Below are 13,094 nucleotides of genomic sequence, written 5' to 3'. Positions count from 1 at the left end.
ATGCACCATCAACCGTGGCATTGCACTCCATGACTTGCTTGCATTCTCTACAACCCATGTGATCCTTTTAGCACTGTACATCACTCGATGCTGTTGCTGCTCAGCCTTTGGCTAATCACGCTGATTGGAGGTGTCCTTTGGCTCACCTGGGGGCTTCCAATCCTATTAGGCCAACCGTCCTGAGCCTAGCGCAACCAGCAGCCGCTCGTGTTTGATCACTGGTGCTTAGAGCCCACACTTGTCCTCTTATGTTGGTATTAAGGCATGGAGGAGAGGAGCGGCAGGGTGGGGTTTGGTGGTGGTGGGGGGGGGGTTAAAATGTGATCTCCTTAACTCTCTAGGGGGTTAGAGGGGAGTTTGGTGCCTCACCTCCCTCGCTGACACTCCTCTGCTCCTCCAACTGGAGCTGGTCTTTAAACTTCTGATGTCAGTTGAAAGGCGGAACACTGCAAGTTGTTTTCAAGCAAAAAGGGAAGAAGTGAAGGGAACGGGAGAGTGAAAGATTGAGAGAGGGGGACTAAGAAGAGGAGCTGAAAGGGTGTGTTTTCACTCTTTCTTTAAGTATAAGTTGTTTAGAGGATCACTCAAACCTCTCACATCCCTCTCTTTTTCATTTTTCCTCTCCTTTCTTAATCTTTCTTTCACTTTCTCTCCATGTTGTCTGTCTGAGAAGGCACAGAAAGTCTGTCACCTATTTAGAAGTCAATACACCTGATCCAACCAGACCTGTCACCCCTTTCTACCCTCTTCCTATCTCTACCACATACTCTGCCTCCTCCCCTATCACTCCTTCTCTCAACCTTCTTCCTGGCTGCTATATTCTCCCTCGCTGCACACCCATCACTATGTCTCTCTTGTGGCTCTCCTTCTTCCTCCCCTCCGCCCCTTTTGCCCCCTTCCTCCTCCTCCTCCTTCTTCCTCGGGCCAAGAGCGCCCAGGAAGAGCCATGTGTTTCCAAAGTGGACTGGATGGGAAATCGAAGCAGGGCTTCTGTGTTTATCAAGCCACAGCTCCGTCACCTTGCTCCTACTCCCGTCTAGAGGCCCCGGCAAATTGGTGACAGCAGCAACTACCCTCTAGCGCACATGCCCCCACCTTTTTCTTTTTCCTCATGTGCGCGTCCGCACACACTCACTTACAAACACAGCATAGCACCTTGGCCTGTTTAGTTTTATTGCTGGTGTCAGGTGAGGAGGTGGAGGTAGGAGTGCTGTCTAATGTTCACCTCACACACACACATACACACACCAGCACACTCACACACAGTCATTTCCACCCCTGCCGACACCTTGGCTAACAAGACCTGTGAACCGCAGTGACAGAACTCTGAGACTTGTCAGAGTCCCAGTCATTTAATGCCAAGACCCGGCCCCAGCTCTAACCCAACAGGGTTTCTGTATGCACACTAAGCCACAATAGGCTTCACAGTGATATACTGAACATAAGTCTACTGAATACCACTGCTCCTCCAGGTTCATATTGTTTAAGTTCTATCTTCACTGCAGTCATCTACTGTAATGTTTTCTACAAAATACATTACTTACAAAGAGTAATATTAGAGTTATTTGAGGTTGAAGAGGAGATGAAGTGTGTGTGTCTGATGTGACTTGGTTCAGTTTAACTTTACACTCATTATGTTGATCTGCACCGTCACGCATGACTTCTTTCATCTATAAATGTTTGAATGTATGCTATTACTCTCGTCTGTCTACTTGGGCGTGTAACAGTACGCTTATGTGTCTGTAAACCTGCTGCATCTGCGGGCATCTTTATCTGAAGCATCTAATAGTCATGAGTCATTACAAGTAGTTTTGCATGGACCACTGCCCCTTTTGGTGCATGTGTACAGGATGCTCGCTGCTCAGTGCCCCCTCTTTTCTGTTTTGCTGTGATCACATAAGTGGAGGAGAAAAGAGAGTTGACTCGGGTTAGAGCCCCGCACAGCCTTGCTACCTTGGAAATGAACTGCACAAACAACGCCTGGCCATTGTGCTTAAGCGCTCACAATGATGCCATTTAAGAGAGTATTGATCCACCCCAGTGCAGGGTCAATCATTGGATCAATGGTGTGTGGGTTGGACGGCTGGAAGGCTGGTTGACTACATGAATGAATGGGTGGTTGGATAACGGATGGATGGATGGATGGATGGATGATGGACGGACAGACGGATGGAAGGATATGAAGACTGACGCATGAGGAGACAGCGGCGTCAGGCCTGTCAAAACATGAACTTGAGTGGGTCTGAAGTTTCAATTGTCCGCCATCTTTTGTGTAGGGTTGTGTCCAGTCCGTGGTCATAACTTTTTATTTTAGACTTTTGCTGTAGTTGTTATTGAGGAGGGCACACAGCACTTAAGTGCACCCAATATGTATGCAAGCAAGCTACCTGCTACCTACTTCTCCTTAGATATACACAAGCTTAACTCGACATCCCTCAAGGAGTTATACTGTATATATCCAGCTTTATTGTGGCATAGAAGAGTAGGTAAAGTAGAGATATAAAATTAAAAAAGAGTCATTGTCATTAGCATGTTCTTCGTGGATTCTTGTGATGTGTTTACACCAGGGTTGATTGACCTAGTTACCCAGCCCCTGGCAGCACAACACGGAGAAATGTAACACAATGCAACACAAGGGAGAGGTGTAGATTCTTTTATTATTCTTACATGTGAGACACATGTGAGAGAACACATGTACTCACACACACACACACACACACACACACACACACACACACACACACACACACACATAGCAGTGATCATCAGGGGCTCAGAGAGGTCGTGCCTCGTGACGAAGTGAAAAAAGGGAGAGGGCTCATTTAAAATTCTGTAAGAGATGTCAATTGTGCCCTCTGCATATTTCTATGGAAAATTTGTAAATAGATCCTTTGTAAATAGCTTCTCTCTTGCCAATCACCCTGTCTGCTCTCTGCACAGCAACATTAAAAATTGATCCTTAGCCGCACTAGGGTGAAATGCTAACATCGCTGCCAAATGACTGATTAAAAAGAAAAACCTTTAATCTTTGCTTAAAAGTGTCTACTGCCTTGGCATGCCTTTCCCCTGTGCTCCTCTATCTTCCAAGGCTGTGAAGGGAAGGAGGGGGTCGCCGTGGGGGAAACGGGGTCACGCTTCATGTAGAGTCAGCGCTGTACAGTGATATAGCTCTAGAGGTGAGGGATTTCACTAAGAGCAGATCTAGGAATCGACATGCATTGCTCTCTTCTGAATTTAACCTAAAGCCAAAGGTTAAAAACGCATTTGAGCATTCCACGAGAGGGGGCGAATGTTTTGGCACTCCTTCTAATGGCTGGCAAAAAATCAGCTTTTTATACAACTTAACCATGCAAGTTAAAAACAATCAGCAGGGTCGTATTGATAATGCAGCATAAGATAGTTTGCCTTCAGCTTTCTCAGTTGCACAGCAATAGAAATTGACCCACTCTCTCCTGCTCTCTCTTCACACAATGTTTAAATAGCGACATGGCAACTGAAAAGTCATGACATAAAGAACCACGAGCAATAGATTGGATTAAAGGAGACAATAAAAGGCCTTCAAAGTGTTGATTGGAGGTGCTGAGAGGTGTGTTTGTGTTTCAGGGAGCAGAGAGGAGAACAGAGAATGTGCTCGCTCAGAAACTGAAGCTCGCTTCGAAGACCTTGTCAGCAATCCCCTACCGACGGAGCACACAGAGAAAGAAAACACAGTGCAAGTAAGATAAACATACCTCCTCTTTCTTGCTCTATAGCCCTTTTATTGACTTACTTGCATACTGTATAGCTCAATCTGTAACTCACTTGCTAACTCGACAGCCCCCTAACTCTTTCAGTGGATTGCTCCTGATTGATATCTTCCTCTTCCACACTCCCTGCCTGCCTTGTTGACATCCTCATTCCCACGCACCCATTGTTTGCTTCTCAAATCCTCTTCCATTCATTGTTTCAGTTTCTTTATACATGCTGTGAATCAACATATCAGCAATGAATGATACAATATAACAAGTTGCACTTGAGTAAACAGCACAGCCCTTACTGCATTAAGTGGCGAATATATTCACCTCTCCGAATATCAGTGAGGACCACTAAACTGTCACCCAGAGCCACACACACACTCACAACCTCCCGCCCCTCCCAGTCTCTCTGTCATTCAGGTGTTTACTGTCATTCATACTCAGGGTTTTTGTATAATCCTCTCACCACACCTGAGTGCTCCCCACTCAGTGTCACTGGATTTACTCCCCCCCTCCCTCCCTCCCTCTCTCTCACACACACACTTTCCCTCTCCTCCAGCGCACAGCCTTTTTCATTTTGCATCAGAGCCATTCTTTTACGCACGTTGTCATTTCTTATGTAAATAACCATAGATAAAAAGACAGTAACAGACATTTTAAGATTTACACACACCGCTCGGCGCGTATGTTTTCAGTCATCCCCTCTCATCAGCCAGTTTGTTTGTAGAAGTGTCTTTGCCTGTAGCCATAAATTAGGGGTTGTGATTTAACTCATTGAGACAACAGAGAAAGACAACGAAACATGAATAAAACAAATGATGTGGAGAAGGTAAGGGAGAGAGGGAGAGTGAGGAGAGGAGGGTGAACTGAAGGCAGAAATGGGCCAGTATGTATTTCTGCTCTACTTTCACTTGGGGAAGGCTTCATTAAGAAGTCTGTTTCCAGAGCATAGTGGAATCTATGTGTGTGTGTGCACGTGCATGTGCGTGCGTGCACAGGAGTGTGCGTATATGTTCATAGGTTAATGCGTGAGATTGTGTCGATGCACATGCACGTTCATGCATACATGTGTGCATGCCCGTAAAATTATTTGTGTGTGTTCAGTGAGAGCGGTCTCTTAAATTATTTACTCCCAGAACTCTCTAATTGGTATCAAGTTTTTAAATGGGGTCAAATGTTGCGGTGCAGTTTCATGCAGCTTTTCTCTTGCCTTAAGTCTGTATCATTACATCTGGTGCTACAGTGCTGCTGCTTCATTGGACTTCATTGGACTAAATGCTGTATTTGGCTATTGACTGAGGCTCTGCTCTCGGACTGGAGAAACACACCGCACCAGGCTGAGGCAGAGGATGGAATGTAGTTTTATTACGGTGTTAGTCCATCTACTCATGTCTGTTACACAGAAAACAGAGGTGCACGCACATACACACACACACACACACAGCCTAAGGCAGCTCACAGAGCTGGTATTAGATTTAAGCCCCCTAATAAAGCCAATTAGAATTACACTGTGCACTGGTGAAGACAACCTTACCAGGGCATTTCTCTCACCTCCACATGTACACATGCAACATGCATATACACACATACATGCATTGTAACTACTGCACCACTGGAGGGGATAAACATTGGACACAGTAGGTCCAGTGTTGGATATGTTCCTTAAAAAGCTTAATCAGTTTCTCATGAAATATTTGTCTCTCTATTACTTAACTAGTTATTCAAGAGCAAAAGTAATTAGTTACATTGCTCATTATATTGGAGGTAGAAAAGGAGATAACAGTTTCACAAGCAGTCATCCAAAATTTTGGAGGGATATACTGACCATCAAACTGTAGCATAGCCCCAGTGACTGTACACAGCAGTCCAGAGGTCTCATCGTCACAGTCAAATCGTGGCATTCGCACACCCTCCAACTCCAAACAAAATCCAGCTTCCCGAATGTAGGCTCACCAGTGGCTGATGTTAGCGCAGCCCATAAATTAGAAATCTTTTTGAGTTACCAGGAGGTGCATTTCTTGTCACAGAAACAGGTTTTTATTGCTACTGAGAGGCGCATTTCTCTTGTTTTGGTAGAGGCTAAAGGCCTCCGCAATCCTCCAGGACCGCGCCAAGCTAACACGTCCTGGACCTGTTTCTCCAGTGAACGCACAGGGAGGAAACTTATATCAGCCCTCCATCAAACTCCTGGTAAGACAGCAAACAGGCCAAACCTTAAATGGAACGTTAATGGGATTAGTGATTGTCATGTAATTACTCAATTTCAAACTGTAATCCCCTGTGGTTGAGATCACTGAAAAAAGTAACACATTTTTGTGAAATGTCACAACGCCTGCCTAGAAATTTACACAATGACTAAGTCACAGTGAGCATTAATGCTGCATCAGTTTCAGTGTAAGCTTTGTTGGCAAAGTAGAGGTTTGGTTCTCAGATACGCATTTTAAGTGAATTGGTTTAAAGTTTACAAATCAGCCCACGGCTGCAGTTTATCACAGATTATATCGTTTGGTATAGTTAAATACCTGCTTTGAAATGTCATCTGTCATCTGCTCTGACTGCACAGTTAGGCTGCTTGCGTTACAATTAGAACAACCTAAAAAGATATTTTGTATCCTCTTGACAGGACACCAGACAGGTTCACCACAAGCTGCTTCACGGTCTAGAGAGACCAGAGGGCTCTGAGGAGCAGGCGAAGGATGAAGAAAGTGAGAGTGCTGAGGAAGAAGAAAGACATGAAGAAAGACCAAACAAAGATGAGAGAGATGGAGCGTTACACGATTCAGCATCTGCCATTGCCAGGTCTTCAACGGGGATGGACAGGAGAGGAAATGGCCGCTCATCAATCAAATCCGACCAAGGGGATGAGAGAGAGAGTTACAGGACAGCGGGGCCATGGGAGTCGATGAAAGAGCCACGTAGAAGCAGAGATGTAGTCTTCACCACTTTGTATGTTTTACCCAGGTCAGAGGGAGAGCAGTGCAGGCCTGCTGCCAGCAGTTTACCCTGGCTACTGACGGGACAGCAAGCTCATGGCAGAGTTTTAGATGAGGCTCAGAAGGTGAGTGTTAATGGAGTTATCACAAAGAAAAAATCTTAATGGGTAAGCTTGTCACCATCATCTAGGTTTGCAAGTATTATTTTTTTTTCTTTCACCACTTTGTCTCACTTAGTACAATCCAAAGATCGCTGTTGCTTTGTTTAGACAGCAGAGAGTGAATGGAAACATCCAGATGACCCAGTGACGTCACCAGGCTGCTGGCCCTCAACCCCTTATTTGTTATACTTACTATGAATGTCCGTTCCACAACATGCCTGAGAGAGCTAAGTGGTTTTGTACTCCGAGAGGCAGTATTGAATCACTTTGGCTGAGATTAAAGATGCAAGTATACATTAACTGGTTGGCAGGCTTGAGGTGTGACTTTAGTAATGGACTGCTGCAAGAACAGTAATTTACAAACAGTAAGCACTTAACAATGAAGTTAAAAAGCCTTTATATTCCCTTGAGACGGATCGAATGCAGAAAAAGGAATCGTCTTCTTAGAGAACATTGATATATTGTGTAATCATGAAGATGAGGTCTTTAATTTATTTATTTATTCATCAAGATAGGACTTTACCTTTTGAGTCTGGAAGTTTGCTTTTACAGTATAGCCTCAGGTAATTTCCCCAGCAACTTTGAAGTCAAATTCTCAGGACAAAGTAGGCTGTTTTTACATCTTTTCTTTTCTCAAATGTCTTTGTCTCGTTAGGAGAGATCCGCACATCTGACCAAACTGGTCCAAAAGTCTGGAAGTTACAGCAGCATTTTGCAGAGTCCCAGGCTCAAACCCAAACCCAGACCTCCTCAGAGAACTCCAAGTCCCGCGGATCAGAGTGTAGCCTCTTGTCACCGTTCAAGAATTAGACCGCACTCTGGCCTCAGGTCTCCGATTTGCAATTCTTCACCCCATCTGAGCCCTGGACAGCATGCTCAGATGTCCTCCCCTTTCTTCCACCCAGGACCACAAGTTGAAACCTCTCTTTCTTCAACTCCTTCCTCTTCTGAACTATTCAGGTACTGTCCTACACACAGAAGAGTGGTTTCTTCCTTTAGCACTTCTCGGAAGAATCTATAAGAACCAAAGATCCAGGTCTGTCTGCCAGCAGAATTTATGTACAGTGTTTAAAATGTGTATTCATCATTTTATTTCAGGTTGTGTGAACTATTTGGAATCAAAATACCAAATATTCATTGTGTAGCCACCCAGATAATAGACAGCTTATCCATAAAGTCATCAGCATCAAAAGCATTTTTACCCAAAAGCCTCCAGAAATGACAGACCATACAGAGAGAATGTGCACTCTATTATCTACTTAATAATACTTTACTTTAGGCCGCATTCAAAGCTAAATACTTGTGGCTCCAAGGTGACTGACAAAATGTCTCTTTTACTCTGTAAGAGCCCTCCAAAGCAGACTCCAGATCAGCATTAATGGGCTCCACTTTACCCCACACTGTGATTTGGCAAATATACTCCTCTTACAATCATCTCAGTCAACGATACTCATGAACCTTGACATCATCTGAAAACATTAGACTTTGGTCTTCCAGTGAAAGCTGCATGTAGGAGCTGCGGAGGCCTTGAATCAGCACATTTTAACATAACTTCAGAGGGTTGAATATTTGCTTCTTCTTTTCTTTTTTACCCTACGCATTACTACATACTACCAAGCTGCATTCGTTTTAGTACTTACAGTATGTTGTTTATTAAGGACAAAGTGCCCTCAGATCTTGGCCTCTTGTAAGACATTTCACGGTAGAGTGTTTTCATGGCGTCTCCGCAGTATGAATCACATGTGCATGCTACTATGCCTCTTTTGAGTGTGAGGAGTTATTGCAGAGATAAAACTATATGATGAGGTTTCTTAAAATAAAGCAGCATTGTTACAGGAAACATAGCTTCCTTTGATTCTGCTTTGCTCTTTTTTGTGTTATTTGTTATGTTTCTTAAACAGAGGTCCTTCATTAGCTTTGCAGTGTATGCAAACTGGTTCTCTGCCACAGTGCAGACCACAACCACATGGTAATTCCTCTGATCAGGGTTTCATTATAAGTGGCGCATGCAATGTTTTTTTCATTATCCACAGTACATTTAACAAAAGGGACCTTTTGTCAATAACTTGGCAACATGTTGGCAGCGTTGGGGTGGACACATCACTCAGTAGCCAATGTATCCAAACGAATACCACTAGTAATGCCGTAATCATTTTGAGCACCGACTTTACGTTATGAATTACCTTGACCCAAGTTTTTAAAGGTAAAAAAGGATGCTAATGTTGAGTTTGTAAACCAAACAAAGGTATTTAAAAGGGTATTGACTTGCTGCTCCAGGAGGGTCAAACAATAAATGTACTTTTAAATTGAGTCTCAGATTTGCTTTCGTGAGCACTGAACCCAACACTGACTACATACAGGCATGCAATACTAATGGCATTGAGACATCCGCCCTCATTCCACCCCATTGTCTCCCACACTCCCTATAGTTTGTTTTGGTGTGTGTGAGTAAGTGTTGGTTGTGTGTATCACGTCTTTGCCCTGCGAGACTCCTGCCAATCGATTCAAGGTGAGACCTGTCGATTAAACACCCTGAGCCGTGCTCTCTACCTAACCCCAGGGTGATTCAATCCCACCCCTTGCACACACACGCACACACCCGTACACAAACACACGCACGCACACACACCCACCTCACCTGTCATCCATCAATATCTCCATCTGGGCCTCTATTGATCCCCTCCATCCAGCCTCTTCACCCCGTGCAGTACAACATCAGGGCCAAGACGACGTCCGCGCAGGTTTAATTTCTGACAGATTTACAATAAAGCTCAAGTTATTATTTAACTCTTCCGGCCGCAGTGTGCTCTTTGATTTAGCACCCTGGGAGAGGATGAGTTACAGCTGACACAGAGAATCTGCCGGGGCTGGAATGGTAGGCACCCGGTTCATAACTCAGCCGCCGAATGTGTAGTTAGTCAATCACTTGATCTGTAATCACAAATGCTGCCAGAAATTACATGAGTGATGAGCTGTAATAAAAGCACTTACTTTTCCTGCTCTGTCTCTTAAGTGTTATTGGCAGACCCCTCTCTCCCAGGAGGCCGTGGCTGTGAAACAAAATCCCGATATAAACTGCCTCATTGGTCCCTGCCTCACGCTCTCTCTCTGGTGTACTGTATGTGTGTGTATGTGACTCTTCGTGTGTGTGTGTGTGTGTGTGTGTGTGTTAATGCAGAGTGCTCCCACTACAGTGTAATACAAAGCTCTTTTTGACAGTCTTTCTTCCACTCTTGGATTGCCTTGCTTCAGGACAAATGATCCTCACTCCAGTAAAGACAGTCATCCGCGTCTCTATCATTTATAATCTCTAATGTCTGCAGAGGTGCAGGGAAACACAATTCCCCAACAATGACAGCTTTTAAACATACCTGGTACTATTAATTGGTCGGTAAAATGCATCCTATACATGTAGGTTTAAATGTTTTGCTATGCAGTAGTCTGTAGCTGCTGTTAAAACTTTCCCCACCTGGCTCTCATCTCGTCCCAGATGAGTTATGGTGGATCACCGATATGACCTTATGTACAGGTAATCAAACATCTCAGTACCACGACGCAAACCTTTCTTCAACTGTCTGTGACTCCCAGCTCCATAGCCTTTGGCAGGAGGTCATGCGTGACAGTTTTATTGATACGGACCTTCGTAATAATTACACAGCGTCTTGCATGCACTATTGATCTGGCCTATTGATAAAATCATATTTTACTGTAAAGGTCTGTTGATTTGATGCATTACAGCATAAATCTCTCCTCACAAGCAGCTGATTTGGAACTCCTACTGCCGAGTGATGGATGCTCCCGCAGATAAACACACACACATATACACACACAACTATTTATATCTATTGCCTGAATGGGGCGGTAACAGACACAGGTTAAAGACAGACAGAGATGTAATGATATCCGTATCTTTAGTCCATCCATATAAATATACGATCACATAGAGAAGACAAGTGGGATCCGCTATCCAGCCCAGCTCATATGGTGTAATATATATAAGCAAGGGTGTTTATGGAGTCACTGCTCCATCTTATCATGATTTGTATTGTCAGCAGGGGCTGAATCTGCATGGTGGTAATAGATTCTGATGTGGTTCAAATGCCCTGTGGTGAATGGGAAATAGAGATGAATGTGACAGATCATACAGAACTTGTCCTGTATATAAACGGCCTTTAGAACTGTTGTTCTCACAGGGAGGGAGGGAGGGGAAGGATAGATGTTGGAACGGCTGGCGTGCAGGGAAATGTCATCGCTGGTATTAAAATGGCAAAAATTTGATCCTCAAAGCTGACCTCTGCAGTCGACGCAATGAAATTGATATGATTTCCTGAGGAGAAACATTCAATACTTTGGCTACTGCAGCTTTTCTGGCGTTAAAGAGGCTTTTGTCACATTGACGTTGCATGCGAGCTGAAACACAGACTAATGGAGAACTAGACAGAAAGTGTCAGGTAATATACACTAGTACCTGTGGTGTCACGCATTATCACCCTTTGATCTTAGTATGGAAAAACATAGTATGTGTAATAAAGGAAAAGAGCAAATTTATTACTATTGGAGGAAAGGAAAATTGGTCTTTATGGTTCAGGTTAAAAAGCAGCTTACTAGACCATGTTTCCGCTTTGGCCGGCAGTTCAAAAGCATGTTTTCTTTTTGGACTTTTCTCTGGCTGGATTCTGAACCACTTGGGGGTAGTTTGCAAAGGCTGTGGTGCACCAGTGACAGGCTGGTTTTCACATTTAAGGAGCCAAAGGGACATGGGGAACATGTCCATGTTCAAGAGGCCTACAAAAAATCTAAAAGCCGGGATATAGAGTTAATCGCTGGCCCAGTCAAGACCCCCCCTGAGCGGCATTTTGCTGAACAGCCCGTCTGGCTGCAGCACAGGAATGCTGTCCTGCAGAGGACAGCGGAGGGGAGATTGATTTTAATCAGCAGTGATGTGTTTTATAAGCATAAAACCTGCTCCAACCTGAGCTCTCTTAAATGTCCTGGAATTCTGATGAGAATTGGTGTCGAGGTTTCTGTTGTTTTTTTTATTTCTTATTCAAACCAAATGCATGGAAGCCCATTAAAGGAGAAAATAAAATAGAAAAACAGTCTTTACATGGCCTAGAAATAAATAGAAGTGGAGGAACATAATATTAAAAAAAGCATTTTGTCACATAACAGAACAAAAAAAAAAAAACACATACATTTTCTCCTCAGTGTTTTTGTGAACATTTGAGGCCCGTACTTCTATAGTGTATGATTGATACAGTATGGAATCTATCCATAGCATACCGCTGACTTTGAACATACTCACTACTTTTGTACCACAGCTGTTTGAAATGCTAATATAGAGCTTGTGAAATAGCAACAATACTGCCAGTGTGTTCCCCAGAGCTGGAGGGAGAAGGCAGAGCAAGACAAAGGCAGTTTTTAATCTGAGCAGGAAGCATACAGTGGCGATTCACTGTGACACGGTGATTGATATGAGTGAGTAGTGTATTTACCGAGTCTGACGGGATAGGAGAAAGAGAGTGTTTTCTTCCCATCCGTACGCTTATCTCCCTCCATAAATCACTGCCAATGGGATGCATAAATGTGGATGAGCGAGCGTTGTATTGTTCTGACTCTGGCAATTCCACTTTGACCTTTACATTTGGCATTGGTCACTGGTGCTAAATGCATGCCATGACCTTACCTGACCTTGGGCTATTCATATTTAATAGCCATGAAGGCTGATGTTTCGTCATACATACAGTATTTGAACACACACCACATAAACACACCCAGCAAACAGTGTAATCAAGCCAAACTGCATTTAACGCTATAATTTGTGTAATTTTTCTCTACGAAAACATCACATAGACAAAGAGACGATATAGTTGTGTTTTTCCCCTTTTCATCAGTCTGTGTCTTTATAGCTCTGATTCCATTACCCCTTTCCCAGCGGCACGCTATGATGTCCTATGTCCACCCTAACCTTTGACTCCAGCCAGTGCTTTAAAGGTTCTGCACTTTGCCCTCTCCCATTTGACCTGTCTGAAGTATACCTTTATAATTGCCTCTGTCGCTATCAAATGCACATATGAGAGGGGGCAGGGGCAGGGGGCCGAAGTCTGTCCAGTAACCTTTTGGCCTCTTGTTCATCTATTCTGCTCAGAGCAAGCACGGCAGGCTTCCTCCCCCTACCCACAATCCCATACTGTATTAGTCTGCATGTCGGAGTTATTGATGGTGCTCTGGAAATATTTTATTGGTCAGTCACGACCTTTGACTGG

General features: G+C 43.9%; 1 protein-coding gene across 1 annotated transcript in view; it reads left to right on the top strand.

Moving 5' to 3' along the window:
- The window catches only part of LOC126395033 (uncharacterized), a 317,047-nt gene extending 306,881 nt beyond the window's left edge, over nt 1-10,166 (top strand). The window contains exons 12-15 of the mRNA XM_050052234.1: nt 3,604-3,716; nt 5,811-5,924; nt 6,358-6,792; nt 7,484-10,166. Of these exons, the coding sequence (XP_049908191.1) occupies nt 3,604-3,716; nt 5,811-5,924; nt 6,358-6,792; nt 7,484-7,849 (1,028 nt within the window). The 3' untranslated portion in view covers nt 7,850-10,166. The remainder of the gene's footprint in view (nt 1-3,603; nt 3,717-5,810; nt 5,925-6,357; nt 6,793-7,483) is intronic.
- The last annotated feature ends 2,928 nt before the right edge of the window (nt 10,167-13,094 follow it).

Source organism: Epinephelus moara, chromosome 8 (genome assembly GCF_006386435.1).
Source record: "Epinephelus moara isolate mb chromosome 8, YSFRI_EMoa_1.0, whole genome shotgun sequence".
In the NCBI taxonomy this organism is placed as follows: domain Eukaryota; kingdom Metazoa; phylum Chordata; class Actinopteri; order Perciformes; family Serranidae; genus Epinephelus; species Epinephelus moara.
The sequence above is the reverse complement of the archived record's forward strand: the minus strand, read 5'-3'. Positions and strand labels throughout refer to the sequence as shown.